The 21999-nt window shown below is 46.3% G+C and overlaps 1 protein-coding gene across 2 annotated transcripts; it reads left to right on the top strand.

Annotated features, from left to right (window-relative positions):
* The first annotated feature begins 1128 nt into the window (after nt 1-1128).
* On the top strand, nt 1129-21552 carry Dnaja3 (DnaJ (Hsp40) homolog, subfamily A, member 3). Of its 2 annotated transcripts, XM_013011695.1 has the most exons (12): nt 1129-1416; nt 4559-4692; nt 6039-6122; nt 8388-8588; nt 9158-9310; nt 12043-12190; nt 13399-13463; nt 14701-14829; nt 15976-16091; nt 16701-16798; nt 19724-19844; nt 20427-21552. In XM_013011695.1, exons 1-11 carry the CDS (start codon nt 1206-1208, stop codon nt 19825-19827), a joined length of 1443 nt encoding a protein of 480 aa, XP_012867149.1. In that variant the 5' UTR covers nt 1129-1205; the 3' UTR covers nt 19828-19844; nt 20427-21552. The 2 variants fall into 2 exon arrangements, with proteins under 2 accessions (XP_012867149.1, XP_012867150.1); XM_013011696.1 differs by lacking the exon at nt 19724-19844.
* The last annotated feature ends 447 nt before the right edge of the window (nt 21553-21999 follow it).

Below are 21999 nucleotides of genomic sequence, written 5' to 3'. Positions count from 1 at the left end.
GCATCAGACCCAACCTGAATCTTATTGATGAAAGCTATGCATATATATCTAGATTAACACCCATGTACAGAAAACATTTGTGAACAATGCTCTAGGTATGCCCTTAGGGGAGGAGCATTGATAATCCTAAACCCATTCACAAGGTCTCAGGATCCCTTCCTAAGACCTGGGAAGGTGATAGTGTGAAAAATTCAAACTCTTTGCAAATGAGCAGGCAGATCTCTTTTTCTAGCCTCATCTCCAGTTACACACCCTACTTTTAGGGCAAACTTTCTGCAAACTTTCACATCTTCAGATGTCCAAACTTTCACATCTTCATATGTCGCTTCTGAAGTCCTTACATTACTTGGAATACTGTGGCCCTACTCAAAGCACTTTCCATCAAAGTGCAATTCAAACCATGCCTTCTTCACACCCCAAACCTTGCACACCCCATTTTAGAAGCAGAATGACTGCTTACCCTTGCAACTGTTTATATCTTTGAAAGCATTCAAAACGGTACTCGTTAAGGAAGGTGTCTTTTCTCTCCATTGAGATTTGCTCCTCTAGATAAGTTCTGCTGTAACATTCATCCTGGTGTTCCCAATATTCTGAACGTATTTAACAGAAGATAGATGTATGATACGCATTAGGTGATTGACATAGTACGTGTTCACAAACCTGACGTTCATTTTTGTGTTCATTTTCGGCTCTCATCTAAACTAGCAAACTCGACAGAGCTTTGGAAAAGGCTTACGTGCTTAGGAGACAGCTAAGCGCTACCATTCCTGCTAGACGGGGAATACAGCGGGAGAACTGCTGGCAAACTGACCGACGCAACAAGCTGCAACTTTTAAGGGTCAAAGAAGGCAGCCGCGCATTGCCTGCTGGGATCTGCGAGACCAGTGTCGCATTGCCTATCGGGATTTGTAGTTCTTCCCTTTGCTAGGACCCGCGGGCCGGTTACAGTCGCTACATTCAGCCACATTGTTCACAGATAAGGCTTAGTATTTGCCTTGTCCAATGCAGAATTGCGAGATCCTACAAGGAAAGCCTACCGTGCAGACATCTGCAAGGTAAACCTCAGCAGACGCCGGATACCAGGAGCGTCCGGAGATCATCTGCGCGTGCGCAACGCTTATGCTCTGCGTGCGCGCGGAGGCCCCGCCCCCAGAAGCCCCGCCCCAGTGCGCCGGGCGGCGCAGGCGCAGTGTCCCCGCGCCAAGATGGCGGCACGGTGTTCCACACGCTGGTTGCTGGTGGCCGTGGGGACCCGCCGGCTGCCGGCTACAGCGGGGAGAGGGGCCCGGTCACCTCGGGAGGGCGTGGTGGGGGCGACACTGGTTCGCAAGCTGAACGTCGCTGCCTTCGCGCCTTCCCTGGGTGCTCGCGGCCCCCCGGCGCTGCTGACATTGAGGCCCGGTGTCAGCCTCACAGGTGAGGGCAGACTTGCGGCTCCCGGGCCTAGAAAGGAGGGGTTCGCCTTTCTCCAGCCACAGGGGTAGCGGGGAGAGAGGTGTCTTCGACTACCGTGCGAAACTGCTAGGAGACAGGCCAGCAGGAGGCGGGGAGGCCCGGATGGCGACGTACACATGCCGTCTAGGGGGAAGAGTTGCATGGAGCCCGGGGTGTTGAAACGCCCCAAAGGCCGTGAACCTTCACCTTTCTGTCAACATTTCTCCAGACCGCTGCTGCCCTGCTCACGCCTTCCCCATCTCCCCACCGTTCCATCTCCTTGAGAGGGGAAGGGAGAGGCGAGTGCCACTGGGTGAGTGAACTGAGGCACTCGGGAAGTCCTATAAGCTGCGGATCGCCACCCCCGTTTTAAAGAATGGAAAACGGAGGCTTTGAACCGAGGAACTGATCAAGGTCATCAAGTGTGGATGAATGATCATTTCATAGCTTTTTGCCCTTTTCTCCACACGGTGTAAATCGAAGGGTGCAGTTAACAGGTTTTGTTTTCGTTTGAGAGCCTAAAATCCGTGTAATAACACAGTCTAATGTAGACTGAGCTCGTAACAGTGTGTCAGATATGGTTTATCTTCCTAGGTCCCTGTGACAGTCACTGATTTTTCAGAGAAACTGGTTTAGGTGTTAAACAACTTGTACAAAATCACAAAGCTAAAAAACAGTACAGCAGTGCCTTCATTTGAAAATTGCCTTCCTTAATGGTTGGAATAGAAAATTACATGTATTAAGCCTTGAAATGCTTAAGCATGCTGTTTTCTTATCTAGTGGATGACGTCCGTTTTAATGAGAAGAAAAGAAGGAAGCAATGAACAAATGACCATGTCTCTGAATTGTTGTTAGATATCCCTATATTTTGTGCAAGTGATATTTAAGCTACCTAAATTTATAAAGAAAGGGGCTGGGAATATGGCTTAGTGGTAGAGTGCTTGCCTAGCATGCATGAAGCCCTGGGTTCAATTCCTCATTACCACAGAAAGAGAAAAAGCTGTAAGTGGTACTGTGGCTAAAGTGGTAGAGTGTTAGCCTTGAGCAAAAAGGAACTCAGGGACCAGTGCCCAGGCCCTGAGTTCAAGCCCCAGGATTAGCAAAAAAAAAAAAAAAGTGTATGAGTGATAATAACAATTTACATCTCAGATTGCAATCTGGGTGCATGATTTAATCTCTTTGAGCCTCTTAGCTGTGGTCTTGGTGGTTTTGTGGTCCTTTGTACAATTCAGTATGGGTTTGGTTACATCTACATTTTCTTACTTGAACCTTCTAAGTACTAGGATTATGGGCATGTGCTACCATGCCTAGCTTCTTAAACTAAATTTATTATTACATCTGTACAGATTTACAGAGCACTTTTTTTCCTTCGTAGTGTAGAGGATTGAACTCGTAAATGTTAGGTAAATGTTCTACCCAGAGCATTAAAAATAATTATCTTAACCAAGTTAAAATTGTCAAGGTGATGTACAGAGAGGTTACAACAGTTACATAAGTAAGGTAATAAGTACATTTCTTCAAACTTGTTACTTCCCTCATTTTTCTCCTACTTTCCCTCTAGAGCGTTTTTATAATTGTGTTACGGAGAGAGATAGGAACTAAGTCCTAAACCTAGTGTGAGGCTATTACTAAGGAAAAGAATCAGTTTTTCTTTTTTCCCCAAGTGACCCCATAGCCTGTGATTGGCATGTTTATATCAGGTGCCATACACTTGTGAGAAGTGTCAATCTGGGCTAGAGATATGGCTCAAGTAGTAGAGTACCAGCCTATTAAGCTCAAAGCCTTGAATTCAAACCCCAGTGCTGCCAAAAAAAAAAGTAACATTCTTCAAGCTGCAGTCTATTACCACACCTCATGTCCCAAATTCAGCAACTCACCTCCCAAATTAGAGTCTAAAATCTTGGTCTGGGAATGTGGCTCAGTGGTAGAGTGCTTGCCTAGCACGCATGAGGCCCTGGGTTCGATTCCTCATCACCACATAAGTAGAAAAAACTAGCGGTGGTGCTGTGGCTCAAGTGGTAGAATGCTAGCCTTGAGCTGAAGAGCTGAGGGATAGTGCCAGGCCCAGAGTTCAGGCCCCACGACCTGAATTGCTGAAAGTAAATTTATGCCATTTGCACAGGCATCTACCCTAAATATCTTAGGGTTAGAGATTTTATATCAATGGACAATTTCTAATCAACAGGACATTTGGTTCAGAGTTGTTGGTTTTTGGCCAACAACTTGTATGTTGCTTTTTTTTTTTTTTTTTTTGCTGGTCCTGGGTCTTGAACTTGGCATGGGCTCTGTTCCTCTCTATGCTCGAGGCTAGCAGTCTACCACTTGAGCCACAGCACACTGCTGACTTTTTCTGAGTAGTTTATTGGAGATAAGATAGACTTTCCTGCCTGGGCTGGATATAAACTGTGATCCACAGATCTTAGCCTTCTGAGTAGCTAGAATTATAGGTTTGAGCCACCAGTACCTTACAGTGTGTTACATTTTCAACACGCTATGATGCTGCTAGTCCAGGGACCACATTTTGAGACACAACCTATAAGCAGATCCCCAGGCTTGTACGATAGAAGAAAGATGTGGGGATTAAAAAAAAATTACTAAGACATTACTGAGACAAGGAGGATTGTAAGTGAATGAGACCAGCCTATGGGAATATACAACAGTAGTAAATGCTTAGGCAATCTAAGAGAGGGAGCTATATCCCTTTCTAGGGGTGGGGGAGAATGATGAAAGAGGTGACACTGATCAGGATGCATTGTATTAATAAGCTGATTTGTTGAATGGTAACCCCTTTGTACAACTACTTAAAGATAATAATATAACTTAAAAAGAGAATCCTTTTCTAATAATTTCCCTGGGATAGCCCCTCTATCTGAAGTATTTACTATTCCTGTGGTGGTATAATGAGACTACACCAATAGTATAACCCAACAGAATCAACAACACCCTTTGTTGTGTTATCTATGGCAGTGGGTAATTGTAGTTTCCAGTATGTTGAGAGGGAACAGATCTCTTAGTCATGGTCTGGTTTGTAAGGTCCTTCACAGGTGTACCGCAGCTGCCCATTTACTCCTATTTCCTTTTGTTGAATACAATCCCAGAGTGATTTACTTTTTTTCTTTTTCAGGAACTAAAAGCTACCCTTTTGTTTGTACTGCCTCCTTCCACACGAGCGCCTTTGTGGCCAAAGAAGATTATTACCAGATATTAGGTGTGCCCCGAAATGCCAGCCAGAAAGAAATCAAGAAAGCCTATTATCAGGTCTGTATTGTTCAGATTTAGTGAAAAAGACTATAAAGAGAGCTTTGGTCTAATCTGGGCCTGATAGGTACAAGGCACAGACCACATGGATGGGGAACATGAAGCTCTGTGAACCATGGAATGATTCCAGAAAAGTGGACTTTGCTGGATACATTCTTAGTATATGAAATTGTATAGTCAGTTACTATTTAGCAAAACGATCCTTTTTTCCATGGAAATTGTGAATAAATGACCAGCCAGCATGTACCTGTGAAGGAACAAAACAGACCACAGCTATAGATTCTGTGTGTGCTTAGCTTGTGAGAGGCCCTGGGTTTAACCCCAGAATCAAAAAGTAAAAGTAGGGCTGGGAAGGTGGCTGAGTGGTAGAGTGCTTGCCTTGCATGTATGAGGCCCTGGGTTCGATTCCTCAGCACCACATAAACAGAAAAAGCCAGAAATGGCGCTGTGGGCTCAAGCAGTCAAGCGCTTGCCCTGAGCTAAAGAGCTGAGGGACAGAGCCTAGGCCCAGAGTTCAGGTCCACAACCGGCAAAAAAAAAAAAAAAAACAAAAACGTAAAAGTAAACTGGGCACCAGTGACTCACACTTGTAATCCATAATCCTGGCTATTTAGGAGGCTGAGATCTTAGGTTTGAGGCTAGCCTGGGCAGACAAGCTCGAGAGACTATCTCTAATTAATCAGTAAAAAGTTGAAAGTGGAGCAGTGGTTCAAGTAGACGAGCACCAGATTTAAGCGGAAAGGCTAAGTTAGAGTGTGAAAGTCAACTTTTTTGATTGTCCTGGGGCTTGAACTCAGGTCCTGGGTGCTGTCCCCAAGCTTCTTTTCTCAAGACTTGCACTCTGCCACTTGAGCCACAGCTTCACTTCTGACTTTTTAGTAACTAATTGGAGATAAGACTCTCATTGAGGAAGAGGCGCTGTGGCTCAAGCCGTATAGAGCTCGCCTTGAGCTGAAGAGCTGAGGGACAGCGCCAAGCCCAGAGTTCAAGCCCCGCGACCAGCCAAAAAAAAAAAAGATTCTCATTGACTTTTCTTGCCCAGGCTGGCTTTGAACCATGATCCTCAGATCTCAGCCTCCTGGGAAGTGGCAGGTGAGAGCCACTGGTGACTGGCTCAGAAACAAAACATTTATAAAGAATAATTGTAGGGTGAGCATGGTAATGGATGCCTATAATCCCAGTACTCAGAAGGCTGAGGTAGGAGGATTGTTAGTATAAATCTCTTCTGAACTACAGAATAAGATCCTGTCTCAAAAATCAAAAAAGGTATAACTGTGGCTGTTATTTGGGTTCTGGGCTCTATTTTGGTAACCATTCTATGTCTTTAATAATTTTTTTCCCCTTAGCTTGCTAAGAAATACCACCCTGATACAAATAAGGATGATCCCAAAGCCAAGGAAAAATTCTCTCAGCTGGCAGAGGCCTATGAGGTAAATTACCCAGCCCCTAAGTTCAAAAAGCCTATGAGGTAAATGTGTGCAGTCATTTTGTTCAGCTGTGTCCATGAATCAGTGCTTGCTTTGTTCACAGGATGGCCTGGCGTGTCAGAGGTCTAGTGTGAAGGCACCAAGTCACGTTGATTTTATTAAAAAAAAAGTGAGGCCAGGTTCTGTTGGTTCATGCCTATAATCCTAGCTACTCAGGAGGCTGAAAGCCGAGGATCAAAGTTCAAAGCCAGCCTAAGCAGAAAAGTCCCCATGAGACTCTTATCTGCAATTAACCACTCAAAAACTGGAAGTGGCACTGCAGCTCAAAGTGGTAGAGTGCTAGCCTTAAGCAAAAGAGCTTAGGTACAGCACCTCCAATAGAAAAAGGAGGAAGGAAAGGAGCAAGCAAACAAGCCGGGCGCAGGTGGCTCACGCCTATAATCCTAGCTACTAAAGAGGCTGAGATCTGAGGATCATGGTTCAAAGCCCAGGGCAGGAAAGTTCTTGAGACTCTTATCTTCAATTAACCACAGAAAACTTAAAGTGGCTTTGTGGCTCAAGTGGTAGAGTGCCTCAAGCTGAAGAGCTCAGGGATAGTGTCCAGGCCCAGGTCCAGAGTTCAAGCTCTGCAACTGACAAAAAAGTAAATAAAGAAAGAAAAGGAGGAAGTGGTGCTGTAGCTCAAGTAGTAGAGCGCTTGCCTTGAGCTGAAGAGCTGAGGGACAGCGCCCAGACCCAGAGTTCAGGCCCCACACTGACAAAAAAAAAAAAAGAAAGGAAAGGAATTGCCATAGCTGTGTCTTGGTGGCTCATGTTTATAATCCTAGGTGCTCAGGAGGTGGAGATCTGGAGCCGCATGAGGTGAAGCCAACCCATTAGTCTCCATTTCCAGCAAAAAAGCAGTGCTAGATGCATGGCTCAAGTAATAATGCAAACCCAGTAAATGCATGGCCTTGTGTTCAAACCCTGGTACTCTCAAAACAGAAAAAAAGGTTCCAAGGGGCTGGGAAGGTGGCTCAGTGGTAGAGCGCTTGCCTTGCATGCCTGAGGCCCTGGGTTCGATTCCTCAGCACCACGTAAGCAAAAAGAAAAAAGCCGGAAGTGGCACTGTGGCTTAAGTGGTAGAGCGCTAACCTTGAGCTGAAAAGCTGAGGGACAGCGCCCAGGCCCAGAGTTCAGGCCCCACGACCGGACCGCCCCCCAAAAAAAGGGTTCCAAGACCTCATACTAGGTCTATTACCTTGGAATCTCAATGAAGAACAGAATCCAGAAATTTGCATTGACTTAACTCCCTAAGCAATTTATTGTGGCTGTATTTGGGAACTCTAGGTTTGGTTATTTTTTTATCTCTTTCTTCTTTTTTTTTTTTTTTTTGGGTCCGGTTGTGGGGCCTAATTCTGGGCCTGGGCGCTGTCCCTCAGCTCTTCAGCTCAAGGCTAGCACTCTACCACTTGAGCCACAGCGCCACTTCCGGCTTTTTTCTTTTTGCTTATGTGGTGCTGAGGAATTGAACCCAGCGCCTTGTGCATGCAAGACAAGCACTCTACCACTGAGCCACCTTCCCAGCTGTTTTTTGTTTGTTTGTTTGTTTTTAAAGTGTGTGCGTGCATGCGTGCGTGTGTGCGTGTGTGTTTTGGTACTGGAGACCGAACCCAGTATGTTGCACTTGTTAGGCAAGCACTTTACCAGTGAGCTACGTGCCAGCCCTCACTGAATGTTTTTATTTGTCGGTCGTGGGGCTTGAACTCTGGGTCTGGGTTCTGTCCCTCAGCTCTCCAGCTCAAGGCAAGCGTTCTACCACTTGAGCTACAGCGCCACTTCCGGTTTTCTGGTGGTTTATTGGAGATAGGAGTCTCACGGTCTCTCCTGCCCGGGCTGGCTTTGAACCGCGATCCTCAGATCTCAGCCTCCTGAGTAGCTAGGATTACAGGCGTGAGCCACCAGCGCCCGGCCACTGAATGTTTTTGTATGTGAGGTTACTTGGTGTGAATTTTATCACTGTTCCTGGGTATCAAAAAAACCAGAAATTTCTGATAACTCTGCTTTTTTTTTTTGGGGTCAATTGTGGGACCTGAACTCTGGGCCTGGGCGCTGTCCCTCAGCTCTTCAGTTCAAAGCTAGTGTTCTACCACTTGAGCCACAGCACCACTTATGGCTTTTTCTGCTTATGTGGTGCAGAGGAATTGAACCCAGGGCCTCATGCCTGCGAGGCAAGCACTCTACCACTGAGCAACCTTCCCAGACCTGATAACTCTGCTTTTCTTGTAGGTTCTGAGTGATGAGGTGAAGAGGAAACAGTATGATGCCTACGGTTCTGCTGGCTTTGATCCTGGGGCCAGCAGCTCTGGACAGAGCTATTGGAGGGGGGGGCCCTCTGTTGACCCAGAGGAGCTGTTCAGGAAGATCTTTGGGGAGTTTTCATCATCTTCCTTTGGAGATTTCCAGAGTGTGTTTGATCAACCGCAAGAAGTAAGTTTCTTATTTTGAAGACTCCTCCAAAGGTGATGTAAACAGTGTTTTGTCAGTTTCTTTTTCTGAGAGAGGCAAAGCAGCTTAAATGGAATGATTTTGAGGTAGCTTTTTGGGGGAAAGTAAGTCCAACATTTGAAAAGTATTATAGATAATATTGAGCACATTCATTTGACTGTATATATATATATATATATATATATATATGGCCCCACTGTTTTTAGGCCTCTGACTTGACCTCATATCCCAATGAGGAATGCATGGTAGAATATAGTTGCTCATCTTGTGGCTGTGAAGCACAAAAGGAAACTAAATTTTCACTGAAACTAAGACATATATTATCTGTTAAAATTCCTGAGAAGTAAAAAAAAAAAATTCCTGAGAAGTAGAACAAAACCTGCCAACTGAGTCCCAGTCATTCTTGCCTGGGAGACTTACATAAGAACAGTAGTAGAGACAGAGTAGCTGCAAGTGGTAGTCAGTGCCTTTCTGTCCTCAAATGGTACATCCCAGTGATTATTGTCAAGGAAAGACTGACAAGCCATGCTTCTTCTTTTTTTTTTTTAAAGTACATCATGGAATTGACATTCAACCAGGCTGCCAAGGGTGTCAACAAGGAGTTCACCGTGAACATCATGGACACCTGTGAGCGCTGTGATGGCAAGGGCAATGAGCCTGGCACCAAGGTGCAGCACTGCCACTACTGTGGTGGCTCAGGCATGGTAAGGGTGTGCCCCGTCTTCCCTGCAGGCTCCCCACCCTCCTACCACCTAATCCTGCTACTTACACCGCTCTGTTTTTATGTGCTCCCATAGGTTTTTATTCAAGGACTCCTAGGCTTTGAAAATTCATAGCTACAGAGAGTATTTAAATCTAGAACCTTCTGCACTTTGCACTAGTTCTCTGTCCATGACAACAGTACAGATGGCAAAAGGAAACCATTGTCTTAGAAAATGTACTTTGGGAAATACAGAGAATTTGAAAATCAGGATTAAGATTTTACTTCAAGTATCATCATTCTCTCTCCTTTTATTCAGATGCACCCACTTGAAGCATTTGGCCCCCTTTGCTTTTTTGTCATTGATGGTATGCTGCTTTTCTTTTCATCTTTGTTTATTTATTTATTTATAGCTGTATGAGTTCAAGGATTTTTCCTATGTTATAGTCAGTATAGTTACTTCAGTGTTTATTTTATTTTATTTTTTTTGGGGTCCGGTCATGGGGCCTGAACTCTGGGCCTGGGCGCTGTCCCTCAGCTCTTCAGCTCAAGGCTAGCACTCTACCACCTGAGCCACAGCACCACTTCCAGCTTTTTTCTTTTTTGCTTATGTGATGCTGAGGAATCGATCTTGGGGCCTCATGCATGCAAGGCAAGCGCTGTACCACTGAGCCACCTTCCCAGCCCTACTTCAGTGTTTAAATTGTCCCTGATTTGGCCTTTTGAAGTCCCTTCCATCTGGTCCTATGTCCTTGTGTTGTCTTCTGACCATAGGTTCAGCACTTTCTTACCTTGCCTTTTAACAAAGTTTATTAAGCTGAACTTGCACTATCAATACTGCAGTTAGCCCTATCCACCGAGCCCTGGTTCTGCTTAGTATATGATGGGCCAGAAACCAAGATCTACACCTGGAAGTACTAATTGCTCCTATTACAAGACTGCCCCTCAGCCCTCTCAGTCACTGAGTCAGTATTTTGTATAGACATGCATTTCTTTCCTTATCTGTCTGTTCAAATGCTATAGATATACATGTGCACATATGTGCATCACAGACTGAATTTAACCTAATCATTTCACACTTAATTTTTTTTGGGGGGTGGGGGCAGTCTTGGGGCTTGAACGCTGGGCTCCTTTTGCTCAAGGTTAGCATGTTACCACTTTGAACCACAGCACACTTCTGGCTTTTTCTGTGATTAATTGGAGATAAGAAACTCATGGACTTTTCTGCCCTGGCTGGCTTCAAACTGTGATCCTCAGATCTCAGCCTCCTGTGTAGCTGGGATTATAGGCATGAATCACCGGTGCCTGGCTTACTTTTTTTTTTTTGGTTGGTCGTGGGGCTTGAACTCTGGGCCTGGGCACTGTCCCTCAGCTCTTCAGCTCAAGGTTAGTGCTCTACCACTTGAGCCTCACTGCCACCTGCAGCTTTTTCTATTTATGTGGTGCTGAGGAATTGAACCAAGGAACTCATGCATGAGAGGCAAGCACTCTACCACTAAGCCACCTTCCCAGTCCCCAGCTTACAGTTTTTAACAAAGATAAACCTGGCTGTGATTATCCCCAAAATATTTAATCATTTTCTCCATCATATAACACACATTAAAGAATTAACCATTTTAGAATTGTTAATCCATATAATGTGGAAAACATTTCTGCTTAAAGATTCTCAATATTTAAAAGTGTTAGAGCATGTGCTTAGTATGTGCAAAGTCCTAGATTTGATCCTTAATGGCAGGAAGGAAGGATTTCAGAATATGTAATGATATAAATTATTTAGCTGTGTATGGTAACTCAACCCTGTAATGCTAACACTCGGAAGGCTGAAGTAGGAGATCAAGTGTTTAATGCCACCATAATCTACATAGCCAAAAAGACATGGAAAGAATATTTAAAACTGAACTATAAAAATTTGGTTGTAGGGCTGGGAAGGTGGCTCAGTGGTAGAGCGCTTGCCTTGCATGCCTGAGGCCCTGGGTTCGATTCCTCAGCACCACATAAGCAAAAAGAAAAAAGCTGGAAGTGGTGCTGTGGCTCAAGTGGTAGAGCGCTAGCCTTGAGCTGAAGAGCTGAGGGACAGCGCCCAGGCCCAGAGTTCAGGTCCCACGACTGGACCCAAAAAAAAAAAAAATTGGTTGTAAAGTCTGTATTTACAAGTTCAAACAGACAATATGATCTCTTTTTTGTTGGTCGTGGGGTTTGAACTCGGCCTGGGCGTTGTGCCTGAGCCTCTCTGTTCTCAAGGCTAACGGTCTATCACTTAAGCCACAGCACCACTTCTGAGGTTTTCTAAGTAGTTTATTGGAGATAAGAGTCTCACGGACTTTCCTGCCTGGGCTAGCTTTGAACCGTGATCCTCAGATCTCAGCCTCCTCAAGTAGCTAGGATTACAGGCGTGAACCACCAGCACCTGGCTTCTTAGTATTCTTTTTTTTTTGTCCATTGTGCGGCTTGAACTCTGGGCCTGGGCACTGTTCCTCAGCTCTTCAGCTCAAGGCTAGTGTTCTACTACTTGAGCCACAGTACCACTTCCAGATTTTTCTGTTTATGTGGTACAGAGGAATTGAACCCAGGGACTCATGCATGCGAGGCAAGCACTCTACCACTGAGGTACCTTCCCAGCCCGTTCTTAGTATTCTTTAGGTGCACGTGCACACCAGAAAAGCCTTCAGCCAAACATTTCTCTCAGGAGTCAGTGTACTTGCCTGCTTACCGTTTTTCCCCCCTCATATTCATTAGGAAACCATCAATACTGGCCCTTTTGTGATGCGTTCCACATGTAGGAGATGTGGTGGCCGAGGCTCTATTATCACAAATCCTTGTGTGATCTGTAGAGGAACAGGACAAGCCAAGCAGAAGAAGCGAGTGGTGATCCCTGTGCCTGCAGGTGGGTCCCAGAGCGCCCCATGTTCAGGAGATGGCCAGGCCCACTGAGCCCTGTGTGATCTGGCAGGAGCTTGGTTTGAGGCCCTGGAGTTCAGGCTAGAGAAAGAGCTAAAATCTCCTAGAATCTTTTATTTTATTTTATTTATTTGTTTATGTTGATATTGGGGCTTGAACTCAGAGTCTAGGCACTGTCCCTGAGCTTGTGTACTCAGACTAGTGCTCTACTACTTTGAACTACTACACTTCTAGGGGCTGGGAAGGTGGCTCAGTGGTAGAGTGCTTGCCTTGCATGCATGAGGCCCTGGGTTCGATTCCTCAGCACCACATAAGCAAAAAGCAAAAAGCCGGAAGTAGTGCTGTGGCTCAAGTGGTAGAGCGCTAGCCTTGAGCTGAAGAGCTGAGGGACAGTGCTCAGGCCCAGAGTTCATGCCCCACGACCAGACCAAAAAAAAAAAAAAAAACTACTACACTTCCAGTTTTCTGGTGGTTAATTAGAGATAAGAGTCTTGGACTTATCTGTCTGGGCTGGCTTCAAACCATGATCCTGAGACAGCCTCCTGAGTAGCTAGTTGTGGGGCCTGAATTCTTGGCCTGGGCGCTGTCCCTCAGCTCTTCAGCTCAAGGCTAGTACTCTACCACTTGAGCCACTTAAGCTACTTCCATTTTTTCTGCCTATGTGGTTCTGAGGAATGGAACCCAGGGCCTTGTACATGTAAGGCAATCACTCTACCACTGAGCCACCTTCCCAGCCCCCCCACCTTTTTCTTTTGCTGGTACTGGGTCTTAAACAGAAGGCCTCTTGCTCTCATTTGGCTTTTTTGTTCATTTTTGGTGCTCTACCACTTGAACAATGACTCCACTTCTGGCATTTTGCTAAACTTAGAGATAAGAATCTCTTGGATTTGTCTGCCTAGGCTGACTCTGAATCTCAATTCTCAGATCTCAGCCACCTGAGTAGCTAGGATTGTAGACATGGGCTCTTGAAATCTTTTTTTTTTTTTTTGTACCAGTTATCTTTAAAATGTGCCCACTCTACTTCAGCTTGTGAAGGAGCAGCTCCCAGTCTGTGGTTTTCACCTCTCCCCTCCCTCTGTCTTCATTCAATGAGAGCCACCATTAACAAGGATTGGGAATGAGCAAGGCGTTTGGGAAGTCAGTGTTGTATGAGGTGCCACCTAACTGCTGTTTTTGGAACTTTGATTCTTCTAGGAGTTGAGGATGGCCAGACTGTGCGGATGCCCGTGGGAAAACGAGAGATTTTTGTCACATTCAGGGTAGGCATTTGCTATTTACCTTCTGTTGGGTCTTTGCCCTCCCAGTGTCTCTGAGGCTGCTGTTGGCCTGAGTTTTGTGGGTGCATGTGTTGCTGTTTTTAAAGGGAAGAATGGCTGTGTTCATGTGGTTATTAACTGTTTTGTGGAGGTTTTGTGCTTGATGTGAAAATAAAGCTTCCTCATGATGTTTACAAGTTAGAAACAAGACACAAGAACATACAGAGATCTGTTGATGGGAAGAAGTTACAACGAAGTTGTGTGTGTGTGTGTGTGTGTGTGTTGTCAGAAATTAAACTCAGGCCCTCTGGCATACTCTGCAAGCATCCCCAGGTCTAAAAGTTGTTTTTTTTTGGGTCCAGTCGTGGGGCCTGAACTCTGGGCCTGGGCGCTGTTCCTCAGCTCTTCAGCTCAAGGCTAGCACTCTACCACTTGAGCCACAGCACCACTTCTGGCTTTTTTTTTTTTTTTTTTTGCTTATGTAGTGCTGAGGAATCGAACCCAGGCATGCAAGGCAAGCACTCTACCACTGAGCCACCTTCCCAGCCCCCTAAGCTAAAGTTTTATATGTTATAATATGCAGATAAAAAGAAAGTAATGGCTTCTGTCACCAATTACACTCCTAGATGTGTACCTGAGAAAAACACTTGTAAACGTATAGGGTATACTTACACGTGACAGATACAGGGGTGATTTGACAGCCCTGTTTGTAAGATTCCAACGGTTTGCTGGTTTTGAATAAGAGAATAGTCTGCAAATTGCTGAGTGACAGCGCGAAGGCTGCTAATAATCAGAATACCACCAGAGCCACAGGTGAGAGCACAAGTCACCTTGTCTGTCATTAAACAGAGAAGAAAGCGAGTCCTGGGAGGCTTTCCTGCCTTAAATACCATCTCCATAGAGCTGTCATAGATACATGAGATGGACTGTATTTAGGGACATGGAAATACATAGCAAAAGCAATAGAAGTTTTAAAAAAAAAGAAGCTAAAAAAGCTAATTTTCATTCTCTTCCCTCTCCAATTGGGCACTGTGAGGAAGGGGTAGATGTTGTTCCTCTGCAGTGTGCAAGTATGGAGGCTGTGTCCCCTCCAGAGCTGTGAGGGGCTAGCACACATTGGTGATATGCAGGTCTTTCTCAGTGCTGAGCTGTAAGTGCAGAAAGCTCAGGCCTGCCAAGCCATGTGGCTCATGCCGGTGAATTTTGTGATGGTCACAATCATCTTGTGTTTTGGCCTCAGGTACAGAAAAGCCCTATATTCCAGAGGGACGGCGCAGATATCCACTCCGACCTTTTTATTTCAATAGCTCAGGCTATTCTTGGGGGGACAGCAAGAGCCCAGGGTCTGTACGAGACCATCAATGTGACGGTAAGAGGGTACAAGGATGACATTGCCAGCAGTATTTTGTTGCGCCTTTTTTTTTTCTTTTTTCTTTTGGCAGTACTAGAATTGAAAACTTGTGGACAAGTACTCTAGCACTTGACACATGTTCCCAGCCCTTTCTGATTTTATTATTTTTCAAATAAGATCTCACTTTTTCCCAGGCAATTCTATACCACAATCTTTCTCTTTATGCTTTTGTAAGCTGGGATGACAGGTGTGTTTCACCATATACCCAACTTTTTATTATTTGACATGGGGGGGTCTCACAAACATTTGTGACCAGGCTATCTCACTCTTCTGAGTAGCCAGGATTATAAGCATGAGACAATACCCAGCAACTTTTTCTTTGAAGTGGGAAATGAGACTTGTAAGCCTCTATCTAGCCTGTCAATGATTCTGAGAGAAGAGGCCTGGGGTGGACACTAGAAGCTTTAGGTTATTCCTTGTGAGAATCATAAGCCCAGGCCTTGGTGTATTGCCATTTAAAGCAGTTCCTGACTTGGGTCCCCTCCTTTGCTGGTTAGCAATCCCAGAAACTGTGACACAGAGGTGTGTTGTTGAAGTTGGTGCTCTTTGCGTCTGCTTCCTCAGGGTCTGATGATGGTAGCAGATCCTCAGGAGCTATGTCTCCTCCGCTCAGGTTTCAGCAGTAGTACACAGCCTCTTGTTCCACCTGAACCTCTCTCCTCTATCTCCAGGTCCCACCACTGTTAGCATTTACCTAGGGTTTTCTCCAGACTCGGTGTGGGGATTTTGGGGTGACCCCTGTCCATGGAGTGGACACTGTGGACACACTGCTGCCTCTATCCAAGGGTCATCCCTGTCCATGCCTTCCAGCCCCGTGAGGGCCCTAGAGCAAGCTCAGCCTTGGATCCTGAGTTGTGTTTTTCTATCCCTGTGTCCAGTGCTTTGACCCTCACTTCTGCTTCCGGGGCTCACCCCACATAACTCCTGCTCTCAAGTTCTGGTTGCAACTCAGCCATTGCCTTCATGGTTACTGATGGGCTTGCTCCATACTCCTGAATGCAGTCTTTTTTTCCTTGAGTCCTTTCAGGATTGTTTTTGTGTAGTGAAATGGCTTACATTTGGGTAGTGGTGACCAAGGAATGTACTGCTTTCCTTTCAATATAGATTCCCCCTGGAATTCAGACAGACCAGAAGATTCGATTGACTGGGAAAGGCATACCCCGGATAAACAGCTATGGTTATGGTGATCATTACATTCACGTGAAGATCAGAGTTCCAAAGTAAGTGTCCTCTCTAGCTCAGTGGCCAAGCCTACCCCCTGCACCCTCCCTACACACAATGCTCCAGGCACCCTCCGAGCCTGTCACCTGCCAAGCCCTATGCCAACAGTTCAGGGTCCTATGAGTCCCAGTCTTGGGCATCAGGTGTGTGTAGCCCAGGTTCCCTATCTGTGGAGTAGACATACCAGAGGTCAGCCTCACTGAATTGTGGGGGAATGATGTGAATAACACATAGAAGATGCTTAGCTGCTACTGAGTTGCTATGGGCAGAATGCTGTGGGCACCAAGGCTGGGTATGCACTAAGGCTGGGTATACACCAAAACTAGGTGTGCACTGGCTTCGCTTGGAGGCTGGTTTCCAGCACTCATCCTTTCCATAGTCTCCTGCCTGTTGCTTCATTACATGCTTACTTGTAGGCCCCTCGTATAACTGTGGCAGCATTGCCACTTCGACAGTTGTTTAAATGACTTGGTGTACTTTGGGAGCTTTGAGTCCCTGGCCCTCAGGTTCTTATTACTGGCTGTGGGTACGCTCCTGCCCAGACCAGCAACTTGTCTGTCTGTGTGGTGATGCCCAGAGGAAGCACTGTTGTTGTGTTGGGTCCACAGGAGGCTCACCAGCCGGCAGCAGAGCCTGATTCTGAGCTACGCTGAGGACGAGACAGATGTGGAGGGGACAGTGAATGGCGTGACCCACACAAGCACCGGTAAGGGGTCTGGAGGTGACATGGTGGCATAAGGGAGCTTCGTAGTCCCTTGGAGGGTGAATAATTTGGAGCGAAATGTTGCAGTTTCCAGTCAGGCTTCATGAAGCCCCCCAGAAGCACTACTGAGAGAGGGAGGTATGGGCAGGAACAGCCAGAGAGAAGTCTCGAATCTCCCCTCCCTATGAAAGCTTCTCTCCCATTCTTAGCTTGTGTTCATGTGCCAAGGAGGTGCTGGAGTACTTCCTCTCCAGGCAGCTCTGTGTCTCAGAGCAAGTGTTCTGATTTCTAGCCTTGATTCTGCCACTTCCCTTGTGACTGGGCACTTTCCTCCATGAGAGCTTCTTGTAACAGCTTAAGGAGGTGACTTGGATGGGTTTGTACATTCCCTACCCTGAACATCTTGCTGGGGCACCAGGATGTTTGCAAGCCACAGTGAAAACTGTATTGGAGAGGACTCTGTCTTTTAGAGCAGGCTAGCTTTGACTTCTTCCTGCAGTGTACAGGCACGTTACTTCAGATGTCATGCTGTATTGGGAGACTAGTTGAACATTGGTGACTTGCCATCAGCTCCCCTGCCTGCTGGAGCTGCCTGCTTGATGATGGCATTGGCGGCCACTGGCCCCCTTCCGGGAGGTAGGCTCTTCCGTTGATGGGGACCTTGCTCAAGTCAGGTCAGGCTGCACCCAGGAGTCATTACCTCAGCTGCACATGTTTCTACCTCCTTGCATTATTTTGTTTGGGGTTTTAGGCATGCATCACCATGTCTAGCTTGTTTGGCATTTTTTGTTCTACTCCTTGAACCACCTACTAGCTAACCAGGTGCTTATTTTAACTCTTGCAGACTTCAACCACTCTGGCTGTGGTGTATCTATAGTTATGAGGCACAAACCACTTCCTGGTTGTGGTGGGGTGGCAGAGTTGGGGGAGGTGGGAGTGGCAGATGCTGAGTAGGTGTTTTTTTTTTTTTTTTTTTGCTAGTCCTGGGGCTTGAACTCAGGGCCTAGGCACTTCTGTGAGCTAATTTTGCTCAAGACCAGCACTCTACCACTTGAGCCACAGTGCTACTTCCAGCTTTTTCTGTTTATGTGTTACTGAGGAATCAAACCCAGGCTTCATGCATGCTAGGCAAGTGCTTTACCACTAAGTCACATTCTCAGCCTGCTGAGTGTTTTTATGTCCACTTAGAGCTTGGGTGTTCTATATCCCAGCTATCATTGTTGGCAGTGAAGCCTTAGGCAGATTACCTCTGTGAACCTGCCTCATCGTTACTAAACCGAGGACAGTAGTAATACCACTTAATAGGCTTTCTGAGCAGTTAAATAAGATTGTGTGAGTAAAGCCTGCAACACAGTGCTTGTCATATATCAAAAAAGCAAGTGTCACATACAATACCTTTCACCAAGTTTTGCCATCTGCTTACCAATGGTAAGACAAAATTCCATACTCTTCCTGTCTTAGGAGGTCCAGTACAGTTTATGGATTGTTAAAAGGACTCTTTTTTTTTTTTTTTTTTTTGTCCATGTGGGGCTTGAACTCTGGGCCTGGGGCTGTCCCTGCACTCTTCAGCTCAAAGCGAGCACTCTACCACTTGAGCTACAGCGCCACTTCCGGTTTTCTAGTGGTTTATTGGAGATAAGAGTCTCACAGACTTTCCTGCCCGGGCTGGCTTTGAACCGCGATCCTCAGATCTCAGCCTCCTGAGGAGCTAGGGTTACAGGTGTGAGCCACCCGCACCTGGCAAAAGGGTTCTTTTTGTTACTCAAGTCTTTACGTAAGCAAGAGGTTGCCAAGAACTGAAGGAAAGCACCCCAGTTTTTCAGCGTGCTGTTCAGGGCCTGAATCTTTCTCTGTGCAGCTCTGGAACTTGGACACAGTCCCTGCAGCTTTGACAATTATCCAGACCTTATTGAGAGTGCTGTTTAGGTGGCTGTTCTTTCTGTAAGGGCACACCTGAGCTCTGCAGTTTTGCCTGTCAGAGAAGTGAGCCCCAGTTATGCTGCTTGTGCAGAACCCAGAGGTTTCTACCCCTTCTGTCCATGCTTTGGAAAGGCCTGTGAAAGGCCTCATTTGACTCAGAATGAGTTCAAGGAGACCATGACTATTTTATTTGCACACTACTCAGTATTCCTGTAAGTTCTAAATGTTGGTGTGCACGTCACTGCAAATCATTGTGAATCTTGTGTAGCAGCGTTACGTAGGTAATCTTGGCCTGGGCCCTGGGGACCCATCACTGGGGCTGCTCGTACCTTTAGCAGTCAGGGTTGGGAGCCAGCCACAGAGACTTTGCTTAGAGCCACAGATGCCCCCTGCTGGCGTGGTAGACAGGATGAAGTGCACTCAATAGTGGATTTCACACGGCAGTGACTTCCTTACTGCGTTTCCCGGGCACGTTACAAGTGCATGCATATGGAATGTGGTAGTGGACCTAGAAGTAGGATCTGTTGTTGCTAGTAGCATGAAAAGAGCCTGAGCTTCAGGTTCAGGCTGCTTGTACTTGAACTCAGATCTGCTCCCCTGCCAACTGACTTTGGGGCCACCTGAACTGTGCCTCCATGTTGTTACATCACATCTATGATAATGAATGCTACCCTAAGTAAGTAGTGTGGCGTGGCTTAGAAGTCATCTGTCATTTGGCTCCATTATTTACTTTTTGTTCAGATTAGAGATAACTGGTTGCTGTGGGTCCATGAGTTGAAGAGGAATTGGGATAACAGAGTTCTGAGTAGCCCATTTGAATTGTTGAGACAGTTCAGATAGCCCTTGCCAATGTGGGAGTGACCTCCCACTGTTTCTGGGGTAGCATTTACTTGTTTCTTGACTGAGTGCTACCGCCTGAGCACACAGGCATGGGTAGGTGGGGGCTGGGGATGTGCCACATGAAAGAGAGCACCCTTGACCCCAGTTCTTTCTGCTGTTTGTGCCCAGGTGGCAGGACCATGGATAGCTCCGAAGGAAACAATGCTAGGCGTGAGGCTGGGGAGGACAAAGAGGGATTCCTTTCCAAACTTAAGAAAATTTTTATCTCCTGATACCCATCCCAGCTGAGGTAGGAAAACCTGTGAGGTTTCTTCCTTTGTTTCCCTCTGTGAACTAATCCCCTTTTGTCTCACTTTAACATTTTATTCAACCCCACCCACCCCAGGATTTGCAAGAGGTACCAGTTGAAAATAGTGATGAATCTGGCATCTTCTTAGCCAGTAGGAAGAGAATGTGGCACAGTCAGCCAGCATAGGGCTGACCAGGCTGCTTCAAATTCCTACCTGGGGAATTTGTATTTTGGGGGCTGCCACTTGACCCTCCTTAAGCCAGTTCCCAGGGGCTCTCCATCCTAGCGGTGGGATCAGCTTGCCCATGGTCACGAAGAGTGAATTGCGTATGGCAGAACCAAGCCTAGAACTCAGATCTCCTCCACCTCCTGCTTGTTTCCCATTGCCTGGGCAGTGTAGCGTTGTGCCAACTCTGGGGCTGCTGTGGGGGTAGTACTTGCACACTATGGTGTTTTGAAATGTACTACTATGTGTTCTCCTGTGCACTCCTGGTGCTCTCCAGGGATTAATGGAAGCTCTCTGACAGGACAGGAGTGTGTTCTGTGAACTGTGAAATGTAACCGTTTGTCCCCTTGGTTCAGGAAAACGGTCCACTGGAAACTAGGCTGGAAGCAGTAGCCTCTCTCATGGCCAGGACCTCGGAGATAGGAGGATCCCAGAGCAACAGCACTGAGCCTTTGCCTGCAGAGCCCTCCAGACCGCCCGGCAACAGCACAACCATGTGACAACACCTCTGCATAGAAAGGTCACAGTAGGCAGCCATGGGCAGTGACATGTAGCACCCGAGGGCTGGTAGAAGTTTTCTGTCCACCAGTAGAAGATTCTCCACTTCTGGCTTAGGCAGGGTAAGACACTTGGACTCTTCTTGCAGTAGTAAAACTCTAATTTGGAATCAAATATGGTGATCTTAGTTAAAAAAAAAAAAATTAAAGGCCATGCTTACTGCTTAAAAATGAAGCCTTAAGCTGCATCAAGTTGTGATGTGATTAATTTTCCTCTCAGCAAGTTCCTAGAGGTTCTGGAAAAAGTCCTTCCTGACAGGTTGTCTTCAGGAACAGAGGACTGCACACCCTACCAGGTCAGCTCTCTCCCAGTAGGCTCTGCCAACGCATGTTTCTCCTCTTGGAGTGTGTTCTTAGTCCACAAGGTTCCATGCAGCTGGAAAGCGGGTACTGGGGCCAGGCAAAGGACAGTTCTTCCTCCTGCCCACCTCACATGGCCACCTGCCTCAGCTGCTGCTGGTGTGGTAGGACTTGACTACACTGTAGCCCCATAGGGCAGACTTCAGATGCTATGGGTTCTTGGAGCTGTGCTGGGAGGGTTTCGTTCTCCCCACTTATACTGTGTGTTTAAATTACTCAATGCTATGCTATGAATCATTGTCTTTTTCCTATGTGAAGGTCTGCTCAAGAGAGCAGAGTGCAGTGTGAGCCAGTGAAGGCTCCCACCGTGCAGCTAGAGTACACAATCCATCCTCAGCCTGGTAGCAGTAGCTTCATACTGGTAACATGTCATTGTCCATGTGTTTCAAGGTTTTGAGCACTAGCATAAGAGAGGATAATGAAGAACACTTTCTCAGTAGCCTCCTTTGTATTTTCGTTTATAATTTACAAAAGTAAAGCACTATTAGCGTCTGACTCAAGAATGTAAAATGATTCTGTATCAATGTAAATAAGATTATTTACTGCAAAAGATATTTAAAACCTACATTGTGGTCATTTCTTCTTTGAAAGAGTTCAAACAACCTGCAGGCAGTCCCACAGGGGGTGACTGGAGGGTCAGCTGCCTTCCTCCACAAGGTTACTCCCCTGCAGCTTAGCTGGTATAGTGTCTTGACAGTATTGTTCCCCCACTGCCCAAACCCAAAGCAGGGTACCCCATCGAACAGTATTCTCCTGTGCAAATGCTCTCGCACCTGGCTGACTTGGAGAGTCTGTGCTAAGATGTACATTGGCTCCTTTTCCTTCATTACCTTCAGAAAGTTTTCACCTATTTTTGTAGTTACACTCAAGACCTTGTGTGCTCTACAACTTGAGTGAATCCTCCAGCCCTGGTTGTTGTTTGTCAGTTGCAGGGCCTGCACTCTGGGCCTGGGAGCTGTCCCTCAGCTCTTCAGCTCAAGACTAGCGCTCTACTACTTGAGCCACAGCACCA

This window comes from Dipodomys ordii, unplaced genomic scaffold, assembly GCF_000151885.1.
Source record: "Dipodomys ordii isolate 6190 unplaced genomic scaffold, Dord_2.0 Scaffold14, whole genome shotgun sequence".
Classification (NCBI taxonomy): Eukaryota; Metazoa; Chordata; class Mammalia; order Rodentia; family Heteromyidae; genus Dipodomys; species Dipodomys ordii.
Note: the sequence above shows the minus strand (reverse complement) of the source record. Positions and strands in the feature narration are given on the sequence as shown.

Bases quoted from the DNA above. Each gene is read 5' to 3' on its own strand.
- Dnaja3 (XM_013011695.1), top strand. From the start codon at position 1,206: ATGGCGGCACGGTGTTCCACACGCTGGTTGCTGGTGGCCGTGGGGACC. The intron at 9,311-12,042 runs GTAAGGGTGTGC...CATATTCATTAG, and splicing joins ACTGTGGTGGCTCAGGCATG to GAAACCATCAATACTGGCCC. The intron at 13,464-14,700 runs GTAGGCATTTGC...TTTTGGCCTCAG, and splicing joins AGATTTTTGTCACATTCAGG to GTACAGAAAAGCCCTATATT.